The following is a 22437-nucleotide window of genomic DNA, read 5'->3' as shown; positions in this document are numbered from 1 at the left end:
GAGGGCAGGGCGTATCCGGCACCGAGTCCAGCACATTGTGGGTGCTCGGTGTGTGGTTTGCGGAACTTAACTAAGTCGCCCTCTAATTATTTCCTGGGCAAAAGCCCCGCCCTCCCACCCCAGCCCACTCCCGAGATGCCCGTGGGCACACTGGCGGCAGCCAGCGTCTCCCTCCGCTCTCACTCGGGGCCGCAGGCACCCTCTGATCACTCTCTGGTCGCTCTAGGAGGAAGGCCGGACCCCTGGCAACGACTCAAGCCGTGCGGAGGGTGGGGACATCTGGACCGAGGCCAGCCCGGAGCCCCTGTCAGGATGGTGGGTGCTCTCCAGGAGGGACGTGCGTTGGCCCGGGGAGGAGGCCACCGTGGGGAGCAGGGACAGGGAAGCTGGGCCCCTGGCAACAGAGAAGGGGCTCCCGGAACCTTGGTCGAAGAAAGGAACAAACGTGTTAGCCGACAAGGGAGCTCTGCTGGCCTCTGCCTCGGGGTGAGCCGGGCCAGGGGCGCCCAGCCTGCTCTGAAGCAGCCAGAAGGCAACCGCGTCAGGAGCCCCAATGTGTACAGGGGGCCTGTTCTGACTAAAGCTGGATGGAGGGGGTCCTGAACCAGCCTGACCCCCCTCTCCACCTCCCCATCTGCCTTCTACCCCAGCCAGTCCCTGGGGCACCTCAGGGATCCTCGAGGCTTAGTTTGAAAACCCCTAGAGCGGTCCAGTCCCCTTGTTTCCCACGGGGAGGCTGGTGACCCAGAGCTGATGCCCAGGCTCACTGGGGGTCCCCGCTGGCCAGATCCTGAGCCGAGGGCGGCAAGGAGAGGAGGGGTGGTGGAGGGGAGGGAGTCCATCTGTCTCTCTGGATGGGAGATTGGGGAAGAGCCTCCCTTAGGGGGGCAGGTGTTGGGGCCAGAGAGGGGGAGAGGCATTCCTTGAAACAGAAGCTCCTACAAGTGTGGCCTGTGGGTCCTCAGAGGCCAAGTGCCAGCCTTTTCTCCAGGGATAGACAAGCGACCAAAAGACCAGGCAAGAATGGCATTGGCACCAGCGGGAAGGTGGGGGGCAGGTGGTGACCGCCGGGCAGGGGGTGGGCTGTGTACACGCTCTCTTGCAGGGGGAGCTGCTGACTCGGAGGGTAAGTCTCCGGGTCCCCGGGGAACAAGGCAGAGCTAGGAGCTCTCCGCCCGGCCCCACAGACAGGGGGGACACGGGGACAGGGGAGGGAGGCAGCCATCATGGTTCGTGCATTTCTGCATTTGGTTGGGTTCTTACTCATCATCTCAGTTAAGTCCTTCCCAAGCCCAAAGGCAGAATGGACTCAAGGGCAGTGGTGATGCTGGAGGCGGGGTGGCCTGAGCCGACCCTTAGTTTGTTCTGGGCTGGGGTTGCCCTAGTCCTGTGATGCCGAGGTCAGTGCCCTGGGTGGGGGGTGGGGGTACCCGAGTAGCTTCTACCTGGAGCTGTTGACGGTGGGAGTTGACCCGCGGACCCCACTGGCGCTCTCCCCAGGAGGAGCCTGCAGCCTGCTCTGAGGGCCAGACGCTTCTGCCGGGAGCACACACGGCTGTTTCGATGGATCTGCACGGGCCTGCTCTGTACTGGTGAGCCTGGGGCCCAGCCCCCCTGGGAGACCGCCGTTCCCACCCCAGCTACCACCACCCGGGTTTCAGCCACCTCAGCCCCGGCCATCCATGTCCCAGGGCATTCACTTATCCAATAATCCAACAATCATCTCAGAGCCAGCTCCACGGAGGAAGCTGGGACATCAGAATAAAGTCAGACCGGATCTTCTTCCCAAAGCAGTCTCTGATCAGTAAGGGAGAGGGGAACGGTATTTTCACGTAAGGCAGTGAGCCATCTGGGAACACCAAGGAGGGATGGAAGTGATCAGGGAGGACTTCCAGGAGGAGGTGACATTCAGGCCTCGCAGGTCGAGCAGGAGGTAGCCAGCTGGATCCGAAGGACAGGACGGAGTGAGAAGGCACTTGCAGGTAGGAACCACGGGAGCAAAGGTGAAACGCGGCATGGTGTGGGCAGGCAGCTCAGGGACTTGAATTTTGCCCTCAAAGCCGGAGAGAGCCATTGAAGGAATTAACAGGCAAGCCTCGAGGCCAGATTCGCACTGTGGGAGCCTAGAAGAGGCAGGCAGGGTGGCAGTACATGTGTGAGAAGACGAAGCGTAGGGGACGGACAGGGGCGGCTTGGAGTGACCCTCGGGAAGCATCACCAACACTCGAAGCCGACCGAGTGCGCAGGATGAAGGACACCCTGGAATCTGGGGTGCCGCGGGGCTCTGTTCAGGCGACGGGGTGCATGATGGTGCCTCCGTGGCTAGGGAGCGCGGGAGGAGGAAGGCTTGGAGGGGAGAGGGATGGCCAGTTGTCCGGGACGGGATGGAGGTACGTCTGCCAGGCCATCGAGAAGGACAGGGGCCTCTCCAGGGACGCCTGGAGAATGAATCGAGAAGTAGGTCAGTGACAGCATCCTGGGACCAGCCACACCAAGGGAGCTGGCAGAGGAAGGGGCAGAGAGAGCCCGAGGGGGCATGGAGATGGGGGGGAGGGGCGGAGACCAGGGAGCACCAGTTCAAGGAGGAGGGAGAGGTGAACAGCAGCATCTCTGTGGTAAGGGGAGCAGCGGAACAGGGACTGAGCGGCGTCCCGGGGGATTTAGAGCCAAGGAAGTCACTAGTAACTTAGGGCACGGGTGAAAAGCTGGATTGGAATGGATGGGAGGAGAGGCAGTGTAGATGGCAAGTGGAGACAGCTCTTTGGAAGGATTTTTTATGAGCACAGGTGGGAATATTAACAAGGAGGGTGTGACAGTGTCGAGGAAGGGGTGTGTTTGTGACAGGAGACACTTGGACTGTGTTTGTGAGTGGGGTGGGGAGGTGGTAGAGAGAGGAGGGGAAGGACATGGGGACAGATGGCAGGTGCAGGGGGGGACCCCTAAGCCCAGGGAAGGAGGGTCACTGCAGGTCCTCCTGCAGGCGGGACATGGAGGGGGGTGTAGCTGTGGATGCAGAAGCCCCCCCCCCCCTCCAGGGGGCCAGGCGGGAGAGGACACCGAGAGCCATGACGGCAATGGCCCCGGTCTTCATGTTCAAAAGCAAAAGCAGGGCTGAAGGCTGAGATGGGCTGGCTCATGGTCCCTGCAGCTTCCTTCTAGAGATGTCTGAGACAGTGAAGTCTTCCTCTGGCTGGACCTGAGCCTGGGCCTTCTCTGTTCCCCTCGCTTCCACACTCACTCAGACCCACATTGGTTTCGTTTGTAGAAATGACTGAACTCCTCCTAGGAGATGATGAAAATCACTTATCTCATCCTGTCTCTGCCTTTGTGGTGGCTGTCAGTCGGTCATTTATCCTTTACAATGGCCACTCTCCATTTCCTCCATGTTTGCATGGTTTTGATCTCCTGCGGCTCTTTGATAATATTATTGTATCATGCCTTCGGTGGGGCCCTTCACGCACCTTCTGAGAGTAGGTACGGTAGAGAAAGGGAGCCCGCGTTCTCAGCGCTCTGGGCCTGGGCCACAGCAATGGTGTCCTCATGTTAGGTGGGCTTTCTCCATAGGTGCCCAGACAGCCCTGGCCGCTGGCTGCCACGGAGGGCCTTGGTGTTCCCAGTCTCGGAAGAATGGTGTGTCTCTCGCCCACATTTCTGGCCAAGTCGCCAGAGGTGCCTGGCCTGGCGGGGGTCCTGTGCCCATTCTGGTCTCCCACTGCTAATGTAGCCCAGACTCCCCTGGAAAACATGGGCTTAGAGTGGGGACGTGCCCAAAAGGAACAGACAAGTCCTGTCACCAGAGGGGCGAACAGATCCTAGAAGAATACAAACAACTCCTAAGACGCGTTTCTCCATGCCCTGTCTGGGGGACTCGTCTACACCGCCTCCTGTCCTGCACAGCGTGCCAGTCCCCCGAGTCACAGACCCCAAGACAGACAGACCTGGGTAGGAATTTTAGCCCAGTTTCCTCCCGGTGTGAATCCTCGGGTGCCCCGTCTCTAAATGGGATCAGCGCAGACCCAGCTGTGGGTGGTTATGAGCAGCAGCCCTGGGAGGCCCAGGAAGGGCCGAGTGCGCGCCCCTGGCCCCTGCCTCGGCCTCCCGCGGCCCTATGCCCGCGTCCCTGGCACCCCTGCAGGGCCACACCTGCGTGCCTCTCAGTGGCACCCGTGCAGGTCGGAGGCCCAGCCCATGATCGTCTGTGTGAGAGCAAGGTAGCTTCATCTCTCAGAACTCTGCTCCAATTTTAACATCCCAACCGAGCAATATGAACCTACCTTCCGTCAGTGTGAAATAGCCCTTCCGCCTTTTCCCCAGGAGGCCCCAGTGGGGCTTGTCTGTCCTCAGGTGTGGACGGACCTGCCCACTCCTGCAACTGCTCCCAGGTTCTCCGTCCTTGCAGGTAGCCATGGAGACGTCCCCGTCTCCGGTCTCCATCGGGGGCCTCTCCTGGACTCCTCTCCCCTCTCTGCTTCCGGGCTACTCAGAGATGACTCCCGCGGCCTTGGCACCTGCCTTGGGGTGCAGAACCTCGGAAGCTTTCTATGATCTGCCTGCCCACACACTGCCCGGGTGCCCCCTCTTTGGAATCTTGCGGCCTCCCCTGGGGCAGGGCTCCTCTGTCCCCAGGCCGGATCCCTTCCCCCTGGGTCCACCAGCGTCCTCCAGCTGGTCCGTCCCCGAAACGTCTGTCTTCCAGCCACTGTCTTCTAACCAGTCTGGCGGCAGGGTGGGCAGCGTAGGACCTACACTTACGCATGAGGTTGCAGCTCGCGTGTTTTGCCCGGTGGAAAATCTCTAAGTCCTTTCCATTCTTCAAGGGCCCTGGCTTCTGAAATTCATGAGCCGGGGAGAGACTTTCCCCCTCTGCTCTCCACGATCATATCTCCTTCTTGAAGGAGAGCACACACTGGCTTAGCTGCACAAGAGGTGAGGAACAGGCAGGGAAAAGGCGAGTCTAGGAAGAAAATGGCCCGTATTTTCAGAGCAGGATGCTGGACACACGAGCAAACTCCTTCCTGGAGTGACTGATGTGCCCATCTCTGCCCGCCATGGAACGGAGTGTAGTCTGGGACGCAGCAGGCCCTCCGCAGGTGCTCAGAGACGCACGTTGTCTCGCGCCCACCCTAACCCTAACCCTAACCTAACACAGAGAGGTGGGGCGACTCCCCTGCCCTCTGTGCCCTGGGTGGCGCAAGGTGGAGCTGGAGGGCACGGCGGCAGGCCCTCGTCATCGTCAGTGACCTCTCTCTGTTTCACTCCCACCCAGCGTTCGCTGCCTTCCTGCTGGTCGCCGGCCTCCTGGATTTCCAGAGGGCCCTGGCACTGTTCGTCCTCACCGGTGTGGTCCTCGCCTTCCTGGCCCACAGCCTGCTGAAGAGGCTGCTGGGGCCCAAACTGCTGAGGTGTTTCAAGCCTCTGGGGCATTGCCGCCTGAACGTCTGGTTTGAGAGGTGAGTGAGCTCATGGCCGCCGGCTGACGCCTCTGAGTCAGCTCTGGCTCGGCACCAGGCCTGGGTGAGCAGGGCCTCAGTCCTGATCTCCCCCAGACAGTTCCTGGGCAATGGGGGACGTTCCACCCAGGGGGGCCCGGGCAGGCGTGGCTGGGTGGCTTCAACGGCCGCAGCCCTCTCTGTGATGGTTTGCCATTTCCGCCTGGTTCTCTGTCCAGTTACGACAGGTGACTGAGATCAGGAACTGAGAACAAGACTCGACAGTTTCCTAAATTCGGGGATTCCAGCCCATCCAGAGAGGCAGGGCCTCTATCAGATCCTTTGGGCATGTGTGAGACAGCTGCTGGGGCCACGCCTGGGGTCAGACTCAGCAGGCAGGATTGGGGGCCGGGTGGCAGTGAATTTAGTCAGCCCCCAGAGGGTTCTCCTGTAGCCAGCCATGTTCCCAGACAGTTTGGGATCTCCTCGTTTTCAAACTGGGCTCCTTAGGGTTCTGGAGACCTTGGAGGTGCCGTAGGGCAGGAGGGAGAAATTGGAGATGGAAATATCAGACCTCCCTCCCCAAATGCCCATTTCAACCAGGAAACTCTATTTTACCTGTTTTATAAACTAAGGTTTGGGCGGGGGGGGGGGGGGAAGCTGGAAAAAATGTTTCTATGGCTTAAAAAAAATCTGAAGACCCCCCCAATCTATATCAGGACTCCGTTTTGTTGATAAAGAAACTGGTATTCAAAGATCTCCAGTGACTAAGCTATGGAGGTACCACAGACTAACGATTTGAGCCAGCCTATGGATGAACACATGTTTTCATTTTATTTATCAATAAATATATAATAATAAATAATCATTATTCTTTATAATAGTATCACTTTAAATAAATTAAATAAAATTTAAAGATGAATAAATTAAATAAAACGTGAGTAAAATTTTTAAAATGTATCATTGGGGTACCTGGGTGGCTCAGTTGGTTGAGTGTCCAAGTTCGGCTCAGGTCATGATCTCACGCTTTGTGAGTTTGAGCCATTCATTGGGCTCTCTGCTGTCTGCACAGAGCCTGCTTCAGATCCTCTGCCCCTTCCCGTGTTATAGTCTGTCAAAAATAAATAAATCTTAAAAAATAAAATAAAAAATTTATCCTTTTTAATAATTAAATTTGTAAATAGATCTATAAAAGGATTTATTTTTACAATCATCTATTTGTGACAAATCATTGATACTGGTTTTCCTTTTGAAGTATTGATATAAAATTTCCTTTAGGGGTACCTGGCTGGCTCAGTCAGTAGAGCGTGCTACTTGGGGTTGTGAGTTCAAGCCCCATGTTGGGTATAGAGATTACTTAAAAATAAATAAGTAAGTAAATAAATAAATATTTTAAAATACACATTCTTATTAATAATTAATTAGATTAATTAGACTTCATGAAAAGTAAAAACTTGGATTCAAAGGACACCATCAAGGAAGTAAAAAGACAACCCACAGTACAGAGGAAAATATTTGCAAATTATGTATCTGATAAGGGATGTGTGTCTGGAATTACAACCCAACGATAAAAAGGCAAATAACCCAACTGAAGTCTGGGAAAAAGACTTGAATGGAGATTTCTCCAAAGATATACAAATAGCCAGTAAATACATGAAAACATGCTCCACATCATTAGCCGTCATAAAAATGCAAATAAAAACCACAATGAGATATCACTTCACATTTCCTGGGATGATAACAAAAAAGACAGATAATAACAAGTGTTGGTCCAGATGTTGAAGCCTTGGAACCCTCATCCACTGCTGATAGAAATGTGAAATACTGTTGCTGCGTTAGAAATTAATTAGTTCCTCAAAATACTATACATTCAGTTATCGTGTGGGAACTGGAGTTGGCATCCACAGCAGTTCCACTCCTAGGTATATACCTAAGAGAAATGAAAACATATGTCTGTACAAAAACTTGTACACAAATGTTCGTGGCAACATTATTTATTTCTCTATTTTTATTTTTATTTTATTTTGGAGGCGAGAGGAAGAGAGAGCGCAAGCAGGGGAGAGGGCGGAGGTGGGGAGAGAGAATCTTAGGCATGGAGCCTGACATGGGGCTCAATCCCATGACCCTGGGATCATGACCTGAGCCAGAATCTGGAGCTGGATGCTCAACCGACTGAGCCACCCAGGCGGCCCGTAACATTATTTATAATAGCCAAAAGGTGGAAACAACCCAAGTGTCCATCAACAGATAAGTGGGTAAGTCAAATATGTGTATCCATATAATGGAATATTATTTGGCACAGAAAGGAAACCTACATGCTACAATAATGATGAAGCTTGAAAATATTATCCTAAGTGAAAGAAACCAGTCCCAAAGGACGACGTATCATAGGATTCCATTTACATGAAATGTCCAAAGTGACAAATCTAAACCTTGACTAAGGTTGGGGGGGATGGATGGAAAGATTGGGGGGGTGATGGCTAGAGGTGCTAGGTTATTCTCTGGGATGATGAAAATATTCTAAAGTTGATGGTTATAATGGTCATACAACTCTGAATATACTGAGGGCCATTAAACTGTGTACTTTAAATGGGCAAATTGTGTGATATGTGAATTTTGTTTCAACTTAAAAAATACATGTATTTGATATTGGCTTCCAGTCAAGATGGAATAACAGAGACCATGTTTATCCTTCCACTTGAAACAACTGAAAACCTGGGACAGGTATATATGAAGCAATAGCTCTTAAGAAACTCAACATCAGGCACCAGAAGACAGTGATCCTGGAGAAGCAGGGAACAGAGGAGATGAGCCCTATGAGTAAGCCCACACCTTACTGCACAGAGAGAGTTTCCAGGCCACAGTGCAGGGAAGGGGAATGAAGGTGGGCCAGCGTATGTTCTGGGTTGAGGATACAGAGCTGGGAATCCAGGGAAGTGAAGGTGGTCAGAGTTGGTAATGCAGAATACCAGTGAAGACAATGGCACAGAGAGAAAGCTCCAGAAATCTACAGAGGGTCTTCCCTGAGAATTTCTTTGAGTTCCGGTCAGTGAATGCATATGAGAAAACTATCCAAGGCCTGGGAAAGACCCATCCACAAGGATTAGAGGAAGAATGCCTGGAAACCACACAGGGCCAGAAATTGTGTTTATTTTCAACAGTCAGAGTGGAAACTTCATAATTTCACGGGGCATTGTTTACAATACTAAAGATCTTGGGACGGTAGTACAGAAAAATTAACCATAGAATAAACCTTGCTCAGGCTTTCCCTAACAAATCTTAAAAACAAAACTTGAAAGAGTCAAACACAATGTCAGTAAACCATGGCACCACATTAAGTGGGAACATGTAATTGAAGTCTCCAGAGGAGAAAGAGGGAAGAAAAAAAAAATACTCGGAGAAATCATGTCCAAAAAATTCCCAATCTGATAAACATTATAAACCCTTAGATCCAAGAAGCTCCACAAATCTTCAGTGCAAGAAACAAGAAATCATAATCAAATTGCTTAACGTCCGACTTCGGCTCAGGTCATGATCTCGCAGTCCGTGAGATTGAGCCCCGCATCAGGCTCTGTGCTGACAGCTCAGAGCCTGGAGTCTGCTTCAGATTCTGTGTCTCCCTCTCTCTCTGCCCCTTCCCTGCTCATGCTCTGTCTCTTTTTCTCTCTCTCTCTCAAAAGTAAATAAACATTAAAAAATTTTTCTCAAATTGCTTAAAGCTGGTGATAAAAGAAGAAATTCTAAAAACAGCTAGAGAAGAAATATGTGCAAAGATGTGGATGGCAGCAGATTCCTTCTCGAAAGCAACACAAATGAAAAAGCAATGGAACAGTCAAACGACAAATGTGTGTCAATCTAGAATTAGTTACCAGTGAAACATCATTCAAAAAAGGAGAAATAGGACTTTTTTTAGATATGTAAAAGCTGAGAGAAGTTTTCAGACATAAAAAAATAGACCTGCACTACAGGAAATGCTAAAGGAAATTCTTCAAAAAGAAGGAAAACGATATCAGAGGGAAATCGAGATTTACACAAAAGAGTGAAGAGCATTGAAATGGCAACTACATAGGTAAAAATAATGGCTATTTTTATTATTATTTAAATCTCTTTCAAAGGCAGTCAACTTATAAACCAAGAATAAGAATAATGTATTGTGGAGTTTATATGATATGTAGAAGTAAACACCAATATAGCACAAGGGCTAGGAGGGAAGAAGTGAAATTCTATCGCTGGGCGGTTTTTATACTGCACGTGAAGGAGTGTAATATGACTTTAGGGTAGATTGTGATAAGTTAAAGATATCCTATAATGCTAAAGCAACCACTAAAATAACATGACAAGGAGTTATAGCTAACAAGTTAAAAAAGAGAGTGAGAGAGGTAAAAGAGACTCATTTTAAAATAGTCAATCTGCAAGGAGGTAGAAAAGTTGGAAAAGGGGACAAAGAACAGATGGCACAAATAGAAAATAAATAGCAAGATGGTAGATGAAACCTTCCTCCCAAACCAATAATCGCAGTAAATGTACAGGCCAGTATCCCTCATGAATAAGGAGGTAACAAATTATTAACAAAATTTTGTAAAACCAAGTGTGACAAAATATAAAAGGAATAAGACGTGAATGAATGGGGTTTATCCCAGGAATCCAAAGTTGGTTTAACACTAAAAAATTATCATAGGTCACATTAATAGATTAAAAAGAAAATAAGCATATGATTATGCCAATAGATTCAGAGAAAGCATTTGACATAATTCAGCGTCCATTCCTGATATGAATTCTGAGCAAAGCAGGATTAACAAAATAACAAAAATCTATAGCAGGCATCATACTTAACTGGGAAAGACTGAATGATTTTCCACCGAGATCAAGAATATAAGAATGTCCCTTCTCGGCACTTTTATTCAACATTGTACTAGAGGTTCTAGCTTGTGTGATAAGGTAAGAAAAAGAAATGAAAGACATACAGATTGAAAAAGAAGAAGTAAATCTGTCTTTGTTCACAGACAACATCGTCTACACAGAAAATCCTATGGAATCTAACAAAAAAGCTAATAGAACTAACAGGTCAGTTTAACAAGGTTGCAGGATACAAGATCAACATACAAAAAAAATCGTATTTTGAGGCGCCAACAATAAACAATAATGAATTAAATTATAAATGCCGTTTAGAATAGCATGAAACGTAAATTACTTAAGGTAAAATCTGAAAAAGGTGTGCAGACTTGTACATTGAAACCTACAAAGCACTGCTGAGAGAAATTAAAGAAAACTTAAAGAATGGGGCAATATACCAGGTTCATGGATCGAAAGACTCAGTATTGTCAGCATATCAGTTCTTCTCAAATTAATCTATAAATTCTTATTAATATCCCAATCAAAATTATCATGGGCTTTTGGGGTAGAAATTGGTAAGGGATTTAAAAATTCATATAGAAATGCAAAGAACCTAGAATAGCCAAACCAACTGTAAAAAAGACGAATAAGTTTGATGAATTTATACTATGTGTCTTTAAGACTTACTGTAAAGCTACAGTAATCAAGACAATATGGTTATCTGAATCAAAACAGACAAGAGAGACCAAATAGGAATCGAATAGACAGTCCAGAAACAGATCCACATGTATATGGCCAATTGACTCATGACAAGGGTGCTAAGGCAATTCAAAGGAGACATAATCATATTGACAAATTATGCTAAAACCGTGGTATATTCATAGGCAGAAGGAAGAAGAGGAAAAACAAAATAATGACATAATAATCCACGCCTCACAGTACATGGGAAATTAACTGAAAACGGGAAATCATAAACCTAAATGGAAAGCCTAAAACTATAAAACAAATATAAGGAGATGTAGGAGAAAATCTTTGTGACCCTTGAGTTGAGTAAATTTCTTAGAAACAAAACCAAAATCACAATCTATTAAAAATTTTGACAAAGTGAATTTCATCAGAATTAAGAACTTCTCTTCAAAAGACATGCTTAAGAGAAGAAAAAAGACAAGGCACGACTCCGAGAAAAGTTTTACAAATCACAGATCTGACCAAGGACTTGTATCCAGTATATATTAAGCACTCTCAAAGCTCGATAATAAGAAAAACACCCCAATTTAAGAATGGGCTCAAGATGTGAGCAGACAATTCTTTCAAGAAGATACATAAGTGGTGAATAAGCACATGGAAAGATGCTCAACATCATTAGTTATTAGAGAATTGCAAATTAAAATCACAAAGAAGTACTGCTCTATGTCTGTTGGAAATGACTAGAATTCGGAAGATAGACGTTACGAAGTGTTGGCAAAGATGTAAAGGAAACGGAACTCCAACATCCTGCTCGGGGGTGTGTAAAATTGTGCTATAATTTTGGGAAATAGTTTGGCAGTCTCCTAAAGAGTTAGACTTACCATATGATTCACCCATTCCACTTACCAAAGCATCACCCAAGTAGTACTGACCCAAGGAAAATGAAAGCGTAAATCTGTACAAAGACCTGCGCGTAACTATTTGAATGTTCTTAGCAGCTTTGTCTGTCATAGCCAAAGGCTGGAAACAACCGAAATGCCCATCAGCAGACGAACAGATAAGCCAAGCATGGTCCATCCACGCAATGGAATACTGCACAGCAATAAAAAGAGACCAGTTCCTGATAGATGAAAAAATATGGATGAATCTCAAAATAGTTATGTCGAGTGAGAGCAGTCAGATAAAAAAAGGATATGTGCTCTATGATCCCGTTTATATAAAATCCTAGAAAATGCAAACTAATCTAGTGACAGAGAACAGATCAGTTGTTGCCTGGGGACGAGGAGGGGGGCCAGGAATTACAGAGGGGCACGAAGAATGTTTTGGGTGTCTTAACTGTGGTGACGGTCTCAAGGTACGTACGTACACACCTCAAGACTTCCCAAATTGTTCACTTTCAACATCTATTTGTTACATGCCAGTCGTACCTCTATAAAGGCATTAAGAAACAAATGACAGGGGCACCCGGGTGGCTCAGTCGGTTGAGCGTCCGACTCTTGGTTTCGGCTCAGGTCATGATCTCATGATTCATGAGATCGAGCCCCGCATCAGGCTTTGCACTGGCAGTGAGGAGCCTGCTTTGGATTCTTTCTCTCTCTCTCTCTATGCCCCTTCCCCACTTGTGCTTTCTCTCTCTCTCAGGATAAATAAATAAACTTAAAAAAAAAAAGAAAGAAACAAATAACAACAGAAACCCAACCCAAAACATGCACTGACTTTTTTTTTAAATTTAATTTAATTTATTTTATTTTAAGTAGTCTCCACACCCAATGTAGGGCTTGAACTCACGACCCTGAGACTAAGAGCTGCACGTTCTGCTGAAGGAGCCAGCCAGGTGCCCCTGCACTTAAGGTTTTATAAAGTTTTATAAAGAGAAATAGTAAGTAAGTAAGGCAAGTGGCACAGAGACAGGCAGAAACTGTACAGCGGACCGGTGGTGTTAGCTGCTTAGAAACACGGGCAGAAGTGAGCAGTGAACTCTGGGCTTGGCCTGTGGGAGTTCTGGTCCCGGGTCCACCCCTCACCAGTGGTCGTGCACAGAGCTAGTGAAGAGAATAAACTTCTGCCGGGTGCCTGGCTTAAAGTCTCAAATCTGCTACTTGTTAGATGGGTGGCCGTGGGCAAGTCATTTCACCTTGCTGTGCCTCAGTTTCTTCGTGTGTACAATGAGGGCGGGGACGGTATGTCTCCCAGCACTGGGTGTAGTTCCTGGTGCATAATAGGTGCTCAGTGAACATTAGCTGTTATTAGTAGGACCAGGTGAGTCAGTGACTGGGTCAGGGGTGGACCTCGAGCACCCAAGGCCCAGACCCTCCCCCCGACCAGGTGAGCCAACTCCAGCCCCAGGGAGGGAAGCTGTAAATGTTGCTTCCAGGGGTGCCTGGGTGGCTCAGTAGGTTAAGCGTCCGATTTCAGCTCAGGTCATGATCTCGTGGTTGCTGGGTTCGAGCCCCATGTCAGGCTCGGTGCTGACAGCTCAGAGCCTGGAACCCGTTTCGGATTCTGTGTCTCCCTCTCTCCCTGCCCCTCCCCCGCTCATGCTCTGTCTCTTTCTCTCTTGAAAATGAATGAACATTAAAAAAAATAAATAAAAAACAAATCGTCGCTTCCCAGCCTTGGTCCCAGGAGCTCGGCTCACCTGCCCGGACTGACATTACTGCTTCTGGGAAGCAGAGCCCTGGGCCCCACAGGCCCCACCTCACCCTGGCAAGGTCAGAGGCTGGGCTGAGCATCGCTGCATCTGTGAGAATCCCTGCCCTTGATGGAGCCACGTGCTCGGCACCGGGCAAAGCTCAGCACACACATTCTCTTCTTTAGTCCTCCTGGCAACCAGGAGAAGCGTGGGGCTTCGGCTTCATTTGCCCAATGAGGACGCCAGACCCAGAGAGGCTAGGTGGTCCGTGTGAGGTCACACAGCTCTCTCCTCCCCCCAGCCCTGAGCACCCTTCCCCTGGAGCCCTGGGTGCCCTTGTGTAGGGGTGGGGGAGACGCTGAGGGTGATGGCTTTCTGCCTCTCCCCCGCAGGACTCTGGCCCTCGCTGCTTTCCTGGGCCTGGTCTCGTGGCTGGTTCTGGACACCTCCCAGCGACCCGAGCAGCTAGTGTCCTTTGCAGGAATCTGCGTGTTCATCTGCCTCCTCTTCGCCTGCTCAAAGCATCACCGCACAGTGAGTCCTCAGTCGTCAGGCCCAGAGTGCGCCGCAGCCCCTTCCCTCCCTGCCTCCCGAAACTAGGATCCCTCCCTGCTTCGTGGTGTGGCCGACATCTCCCCACAGGCTTCAGCCAGGCCTCCCAGAGATCCTCACGCACCTGCATTTGAAGGTCACCGCTGAGGAGTCCTTAAATGCTGAGAGGCAGAAGCAGTCCTCTGCCGAGGGTGGGGGCGTCCAGGGAGCGGGGGGTCAGGGCAGCTGGGAGCCTTGCCTGGGGTGAAGAGATGGGGGGAGGTCCAGGCAGACAGAAGCTACACTGACACTAGAATCAGAGGCCACAGCCGCCCGGTGAGGACCGGGACCGAGCGCTATGGCCTGCTCGAGGCGGCTCCAGTCTTGCAATGGGTCCTTAGACCGTGCCCCACCCCTGCCCACTGCCCCAGGCCCATTACTGCCAAGAGCCTGGCCTATTCTGACCGCAGGGTGGACGGGACCGTCGGCAACAGGCCCGGGGGTCGTGGCTGGGTCCAGTCCTATCCTGCAGACGAGGCCAAGACTCCCAGGCCCCTCAGCAGCGCTGTGCTCTCTGCCCTTTCCGCCTGCCGTTCCCTGTGGATCCCCCAAGGAGCTGAGCTCACCAGGACCTTTCTCTCGGGTGGCAGGTATCCTGGAGGACTGTGTCCTGGGGCCTCGGACTACAGTTTGCACTTGGACTCTTCGTCATCAGAACAGAGCCAGGATTTATTGCATTCCAGTGGATGGGCAACCAGATCCAGGTGGGTACAAGGGGCACTCGGGTTGCCAGGGAAAAGCCGCTGTACTGGGGGAAGGGGAGGGTGGGGCCGTAAGGAGGGGCTTGGGATCGGGACGGTGGGGGTGCGCTGGGCCCCAGGCCACGTGAGCAGCAGGGGCTGGGCAGTGCGGCCACTCCTTCCCCTAGGCCCGGGGCCACCTGCAGACAGCTGTCCTTCCAGCGGCTGGTCCGATGCGGAGGAGAATCTCAGCACAGGAGGGTTCTTGGGTACTGAGGGCGCAAGGCATGTGGCCCTCGGCAGTCATGAGTGATGTGGAACACGCGACAGTTAAAAGTGCTAAAAAAAAAAAATTACAACTGATTTACTTTGTCATATGTGTGCATTTAAAAATAATGTTCAGTTTCTTGAAGTTATGTTTTTTTAAGTTTTTAATGTTTATCTTTGAGAGAGAGAGAGAGACAGACAGAGTGTGATTGGAGAGGGGCAGAGAGAGAGGGAGACACAGAATCTGAAGCAGGCTCCAGGTTCTGAGCTGTCCGCACAGAGCCTGACGCAGGGCTCGAACTCACGAACAGTGAGATCATGACCTGAGCTGAAGTCGGACGCCTAACCGACTGAGCCACCCAGGCGCCCCTGAGAGTGCTCTCTTAAAGTGTACAGAAAAGGTGTCTCCCAGGGAGAATGTGCTCAGGGGAGCAAACCCCTGTGAACGTGTGTTCACGAAGTGCACTGCTGGGTGGTGCCCGACCCCCGCAAGGCCCGGGAGGCCCGGTGACCCTCTCTCCCCCACACTGGGCTGCTGGACGGGCTGCTGGACGGGCCCACGGCAGGCGACGTCCCTCCGGCTCACCCGGCCTGGCTTTCTGGCCACTGTTGGTGCCCCTTCCCCTCCTGGCCTCACTCCGGGTTTTTGCATTGTTTTGTCTTTTGCTTTCAGATCTTCCTGAGCTACACGGACGTGGGCTCCAGCTTCGTGTTTGGGGAGGCCATGGTCAAGGGAGTCTTTGCCTTTCAGGTCAGCCCAACTCCTGGCCCGCGAGGGCCTTAGCAGCGGCTGCCCAGTACCTGTGGCCGGGGCACGTCTGGGCAAGCTGCGTGGGCCAGGTCCGGGTCGGGGGAGGGCCGTGCGCTTGAGGTCCACGAAGCTCCGGGCTCGGGGTGCCGAGAGGGGCCCCGACACCGTTCGCCCGCCGGCATGTCGTCAGTGTGCTTTGTAACACTTGCCAAGTAAGAGGTATCTGTATTCTTTTCCTTAAAAACGAATCCCCAAACGATAGAATCGCCGTGAGACAAGAAGAGAGGGCAGGGGCACGGGGACGGCGTCTGCCTTCACCTCAGCCCCCGACGTGCCGCAGGGGCCCCGAGGCCTCTGAGGGACACTTCCCAGGAACTCTTAAGCCCACAGGACCCTCTCAGGCTGCTTCTACATCGAGGCCCTCGAGGGTCACCTCTGCAGGAGGCCGGCCCTTGTCACCCAGCTGTACACTGTGACTCCCTTCTCTGGACTTTTCTGGACCTACAGCCCCTCCCTCCCTCCCTCTTTCCTTCCTTCCGTCCTGCGGACGGTTTATTGCATCCCTGCTGCAAAGGAAACCGACGTAGACTCAAAGGCCTTACTGTGTACAGCAGAGCCCCAACCCTGAGTTTAGACGGTGCAGCCCATGCTGGGTCTGCCTTGGTGTGGCCACGTCACCATTCTGAGTTTGGAAATGCGGACCCACGCGCTTCCTTCGGGGGCTCCCCTCGGCTGGCCTCACGCCCAAGCTGTCGAAAGACCCTCTCCGGGCTTCGGGCTTCGGCTCCACTTCCAGTGCTAGGCGGAGGGGGGTGATTTCCTGCCACCGTTGTCACGGCACTGCCACGGGAATCAGTGCTGCCTCCTCCAGGGCGCCCTCCCCGCCCGGCCCCGCCCCCCCCGCCCCGCCCCCAGGGCTGCTGTGCAGGGCCCCATGTGTAGCTTCTGGAGGTTTCCGCCTTTCATGCCTCTGACCATTGTTTCCAGAGCCTTCCCACCCCGTGGGGGCTGTTGGGGCCCCCGGAGGCTTCCAGCCTGAGCCACGGGCTCGGCGATGCACTTCTGGGCTGACGTTGGGCCAGGCTGCGAGTCTAGTCGTCTCCAGCCCCTCTGTCCCCACCACCAGCTGGTGGTGAGGGTCCGCACAGGGTCTGTTTGTGTCAGCAACCCTCGGGGAAGCGTCCACTTTATCCAAGTGGTTCAAATAATGTCACTTATGGGAGGAAGGAGCGAGGGGACCGGGTTCCTGTCCTCTCGGGAGTCTTGTGTGTCCTGGGACGAACTTGTCCATCACGTTGCTCTGAGAGCAGTTTTACTGGGGGACGGGGGGGGGGGGGGCCCTCCAGAGGCCCCCTGACACCATCCTGTAGGGCTGGGGAGGGCTCTCCCTCCCAGTCCTATTTCCAAGTAGGGGCCTCCCAGGTTTCAGGGAGGAGTCGTGAAGACTGGCTCCGGTGTGACATCTTAGGTTCACCAGATAGACAGACAGACAGCAGCCGGCATCTTGTCACCCTGCAGGGACAAGCATACGACACTGCAGTCCGAATAGTGGGCAGGAAGAGGGGCGCCTGGGGGGCTCAGTGGGCTGAGCGTCCGACTTCGGCTCCGGTCACCATCTCACAGTTCGTGGGTTCGAGCCCCGCGTCGGGGTCTGTGCGGACAGCTCAGAACCTGGAGCTGCTTTGGATTCTGTGTCTCCCTCTCTCTCGGCTGCTTCCCTGCTCACGCTCTCTCTGCCTCTATGTCAAGTAAATAAACATTTTAAAGAAAATAGTGGGTAGGAAGGGTTGTAGCCAGGAGGCTTAGAATAGAGGAACTGAGGAGGCTGCCTCATACCCACATGATGACCCGGGGCCACCAGGCTGTCACAGGGCAGGAGAGAGGTCACCGTAGGGAACGGAGGCTGAGGGGACCTGCAGGAGGCAAGGCCTGGGTCTTACTCATCCTGTGTCCCTGAACTGACCCTGAGCCCTACAAAGCCCCGCCCAGTGCCTGGACACCGCTCTCCGAAGTCCCTCTGTGCCTGCTGGGAAGTCCAGGCCCGGCTGGGCCACCGTTCCCATGACCGTGGTCCTGAGCGGCTTGCCCGGTGGCCCAAGACCACAGCTGAACTCCTTTTTCTCTAAACCTCCCCGGCAGGGCCCGGACCTTCCCAACCAGAGGGAAGCCAAGAGCTACACACAAGCTTTGCAGCAAGCCCCAGGGCCACCGGAAACCATTTTGTTGCCCTCTAGACCCAAGGTCTCGGGGGAACAGAGAAGAAAAGCGCAGGGAGAAGGAAATCATAATAATGGCCACTAGGTACGCAGCCAGCACGTGTACCTGGCCCTCGCTTCACCCTCACGACCACCCGTGGCAGAAGTGCTATCATTACCCCCTTTTCACAGATGGGGACACTGAGGTTCGGAGCAGTCGTTGCTTGCGAAGTGTCAAAGCTAGGGAGGGCTGGGATCAAGACCGGAACCCAGGACCGAAGCTCTTGCTTATTGGCTTCTGTGCCTTGATATCAGAGCACTTGCCTTAGTAGGCAGTGGTGACAAAGGGGCCTTAGATGTTTGTTTGCCCCCTGGCTTAGAAGAAAAGAGTATTCTTTGGGACTCTTTGGTTGCAAGTAACAGAAACCCATTTAAAACTTGCTTTAAGGGCGGGGGGTGTGACTGGGTGGCTCAGTTGGTTGAGTGTCTATTTTTTGTTACGTTTATTTATTTTAAGAGAGGGAGAGGGAGAGTGCAAGCAAGGGAAGGGCAGAGAGAGGGGGAGAATCCCAAGCAGACTCCATGCTGTCAGCGCAGAGCCCGATGTGGGGCTTGATGTGGGATCGTGACCTGAACCAAAATCAAGAGTCGGATGCTTAGCCAACTGAGCCACGCAGACACCCCCTCAGTCAGTGTCTGACTCTTGATCTCGGCTCAGGTCATGATCTCACTGGTATGTGAGTTCTAGCCTCCTCCTCTGCCCCCCATCGGGTTCTGTGCTGACAGGAGTCTGCTTGGGATTCCCTCTCTCTCTCTCTCTCTCTCTCTCTGTGTCCCTCCTTCGTGTGTGCATGTATTCTCTCTCTCTCTCTCTCAAAATAAACTTAAAAAAATATTGCTTTAAAGGGAGGAGAGAGGGAAGCTGTTTCTTGGCTTACACGCTAGAAGGCAAGGTTGAGCTGGTGCGAGCTGGACCCCGGGGCCCCAGAGACCCCAGGGCGTCAGCTTCACTCTCGAGCACCCCATCTTCCCCTGGCCCCCAGCAGTAACAGATGCTCAGGCTTACAGCATGGTCCCCCCCCCCCGCCCCCCCAAGTGAAGGGAACTCTTCTCTGCCAGCCTGAGTTAGAAAATCCCGGAGCGGTCTTCAGATTGGTCAGCTTCAGTCATGTGACCATCCTGGGACCAATCACCAAGGCCAGGGCGTGGGAGTCTGCCATTGGAACGCCTGGTGTCTTGCGTTCCCACCCACAGCCAGGGGGTCAGTTGGCCTGATTGAGTGCGAGCCACCCTCAGAAGGCCATCGTTCCAAGAGGCATTGCCCAGGAGAGTGGTTCTGCTAACCTCCATTATAGCAAACAAGGCAGGCAGCTCCCTGTGATTAGCTACATTTTCAGGGGGCTGTCGTTTTTCAAGCGAGCGTTTGTGGTCTGGTAGAGGAGCAGGGCCCAGGTGACAGCTGGCATACGTCCCTGGGAGAAAAAGTGATGGCACAGATCCTTCCATCTACGGTCCCTCCCAGCCATAACTGGGGCCGCATTTGGGAGTCTCGGCTGTACTTCCTGACCTGGGTGCTCAGCTCCTGACTTAGTCAGTGGTAAGTGACAGACACACAACTCAAATTTGTCTTAAGCCAACACGGAAATTAAACAGAACCTCCAGAAATCAAGATTAATTTCTGTAACTGCAAAGTCCAGGGTACCGAACATCAGCTGGGATCCACCTGGCCTGTATCCTGGCTCTGTGTTCTGGGTACTGGTGTTAATCTTAGTCTTGGGGAGGCTCCCTTGAGGGGGTGACTTACATCCAACCAACCTGAGGAGAGAGAGAGAGAAAGAGAGAGAGATATCCCGATTTCCACTAGTTCTAGCAGGAAACCCGCGAGGGGGCCCTTCTTGGCCCGGCTTGGAGTAGATGCCATCTCTGAACTGTAACCAGGGAGAATAATTGGCTTTGATCTGCCAAACCTGAAGCCCGTCGGGGGAGAGTGGAGGAGGGGGTGGTTTCCCAAAGGGATGTTGAATCTTTGTCACCAGAAGGAGCGGAGGAAGGGGCACGAGGCAGACCAGACAGCCGCTGTCCGCCGGCGTCCCCGCCCAGACTAGTGCCGAAACGGTCACCTTGCTTGCTGCTCTGCCCGTCTTCCCGCCAGAGTCGGCTGTGTGTCCTCCACCTTCTCTCCCTTTCCAGAGGAATGTGGGCGCACCTGCTGCCCGTCTCTCTCCCCACATCACCCTTTACAACCACGCTTTCATAGACTGTCGGGCTGGAAGGGAGCTGACTGATCTTTGGGTCCCTACGGATGGTCAGACCACACCCCGGAGAGGAGCAGTGACATGGGCACAGTCACCCGGTGAGTAAGGGCAGAGCCGGGGCCGGAACAGGTTGACTGGACACTGGCGTTTTCGGCCTCATCCTGTAAGTTGAAGTCAGTGACATCCCGTCTCCCTTCCAAATACAGAAAGGAGCCCTAATAACGATAATGTTAAATTTAAAACATATTAAGTGGCTGCTAAAGACTTTGAGTTTGGATATCCCGTCAAGAAAGAAAAAACAAGAGAGGTGGGTTTATCAATAGGCAGCCCCAGCATTTCCCAGTCACACGCTAACCGTCGTTGGGACCCTGGGAGGCCCTGTCCTCGGGCCAACCTCAGCGTTAGTGCATTAGGCAGTGGCTTCCTTGGCGAAGACAGACCAGATCAGGGAGGACTTACACGCTCCATGGCCATGGAACTGCCCTCTTCACAAAATTCATTCATCACAAAATTTACTCAGCTTCCCCACTCCCTCCCTGCGTCATGCGCACGTGCACGCACACACACATGCGCATGCTCACACACATGCACGCTCACATTCACACATGCACACGCACGTGCACACACGTTTACACGCACATATGCACACAGTGCACGCTCACATACACGCACACACACACACACTTACACGCACACACATACACACATGCACACAAATGCTCATGCACTCACACTCCCATGCACACATATGCTCACAATACACAGTCACGTGCACACACACATGCCCACAAACGCTCAGGCACACATGCACACTTATGCACACACACGCATACTCACACGCACGCTCATGCACACACGCACACTCACATGCTCACACATGCACACACGCTCACTCACATGTACTCACACGTGCACACACATACTCGCATGCACACAACAGCTCGTGCACACACTCACACTCGCACACTCATGTGCACACACATGCTCACACACAAGCACACTCACATGTACACACACACACACATAAGCACAGCACTTCCTAAGCTCAGGACGGGTCCTCGAGGTGGGGTGGATTTGCTGGTGCTAAGTCGAGCGGGAGACGCGGGAGCCTTCCTCACCCTCTTTCCCTGGATCACGTGGACCTAGTCCAAGGCCTTTGGTTCATGCTGGCCCCGGGGAAGTCGTCTCTGAGCTCACTCAGATTTTCAGAGTCCAAGCTGCTTCCTGCCGGGCCACGGTCCAGCCCGTCCCTTGTCCAGGAAGTCGAGCCTCTGCCTGGGGCTTCTTGGCCGCCCCCCTCCCCTGGCCTGGAGTCCAGCGCCATGGACTGGACGCGGCAGCCACCTCTTGGCTGCATCGTCTTGATTAGTCATTCTGCCTTGGCTCCGCCTCCCTTCTGGTAACATCCCACCCACACAGCCGCCTCCCCCGAGGCTCCTGCATCCTTCCTGGGTCTGGCTGACCCAGTAGCTTGTGTTTACTTGTTCCTTCACCACTGTTCCAGCCTCTGGAACGGGCACCCACATACTGCGCCCAGGAGTGCTGCTCACATGTTCTCCCTGAGGAACATCTGGGTGAAAGACAATGCTTCCATCTCCCAAGGTTTTGGGGTGTCTGCCTGACGCAGCCTCGGCCATCCGCAATGGTCAACAATGCCAAGTTTGGCCCCAAAAAATCAAATAAGAAAAGGACGGGGGCGCCTGGGTGGCTCAGTCAGTTAAGCGTCCGACTGTGGCTCAGGTCATGATCCCTTTGTTCGTGGGTTCGAACCCCACGTTGGGCTGTGTGCTGACAGCTCAGAGCCTGGGGCCTGCTTTGAATTCTGTGTCTCCCTCTCTCTCTGCATTTCCCCCGCTCATGCTCTGTCTCTCTCAAAAATAAATAAACGTTAAAAAAAAAAGACAAGGAGGGAGAGGTGCCATTGGAGTTAGTAATTAAGGGGTCACTCGTGAGCTCAGTGATCATGATCAGCAGGGAAGGGAGTGGGAAGTATGTGAGTAGGTGAAAGCTGGGGCGGGGTGCTGGAAGGAGGGAGAAGGAAGGAGATGGGACGAGGGGACCAGGAGAGATCTTAGGAGAATCCGGTGTCTGCAAAGGTCTCTGAAGGACACTTTGAC

The 22437-nt window shown here is 52.2% G+C and overlaps 1 protein-coding gene across 1 annotated transcript in view; it reads left to right on the top strand.

Annotated features, from left to right (window-relative positions):
* SLC28A1 (solute carrier family 28 member 1) overlaps nt 1-22437 on the top strand; it is a 48276-nt gene that overhangs the window by 772 nt on the left and 25067 nt on the right. Inside the window, exons 2-7 of the mRNA XM_060617568.2 lie at nt 227-315; nt 1501-1592; nt 5267-5450; nt 13974-14115; nt 14763-14876; nt 15793-15870. Of these exons, the coding sequence (XP_060473551.1) occupies nt 227-315; nt 1501-1592; nt 5267-5450; nt 13974-14115; nt 14763-14876; nt 15793-15870 (699 nt within the window). The remainder of the gene's footprint in view (nt 1-226; nt 316-1500; nt 1593-5266; nt 5451-13973; nt 14116-14762; nt 14877-15792; nt 15871-22437) is intronic.

The sequence above is a fragment of the Panthera onca genome, chromosome B3, assembly GCF_046562875.1.
Source record: "Panthera onca isolate mPanOnc1 chromosome B3, mPanOnc1 haplotype 2, whole genome shotgun sequence".
Lineage (NCBI taxonomy): Eukaryota > Metazoa > Chordata > Mammalia > Carnivora > Felidae > Panthera > Panthera onca.
This window is presented reverse-complemented; position numbering and strand designations above follow the sequence as displayed.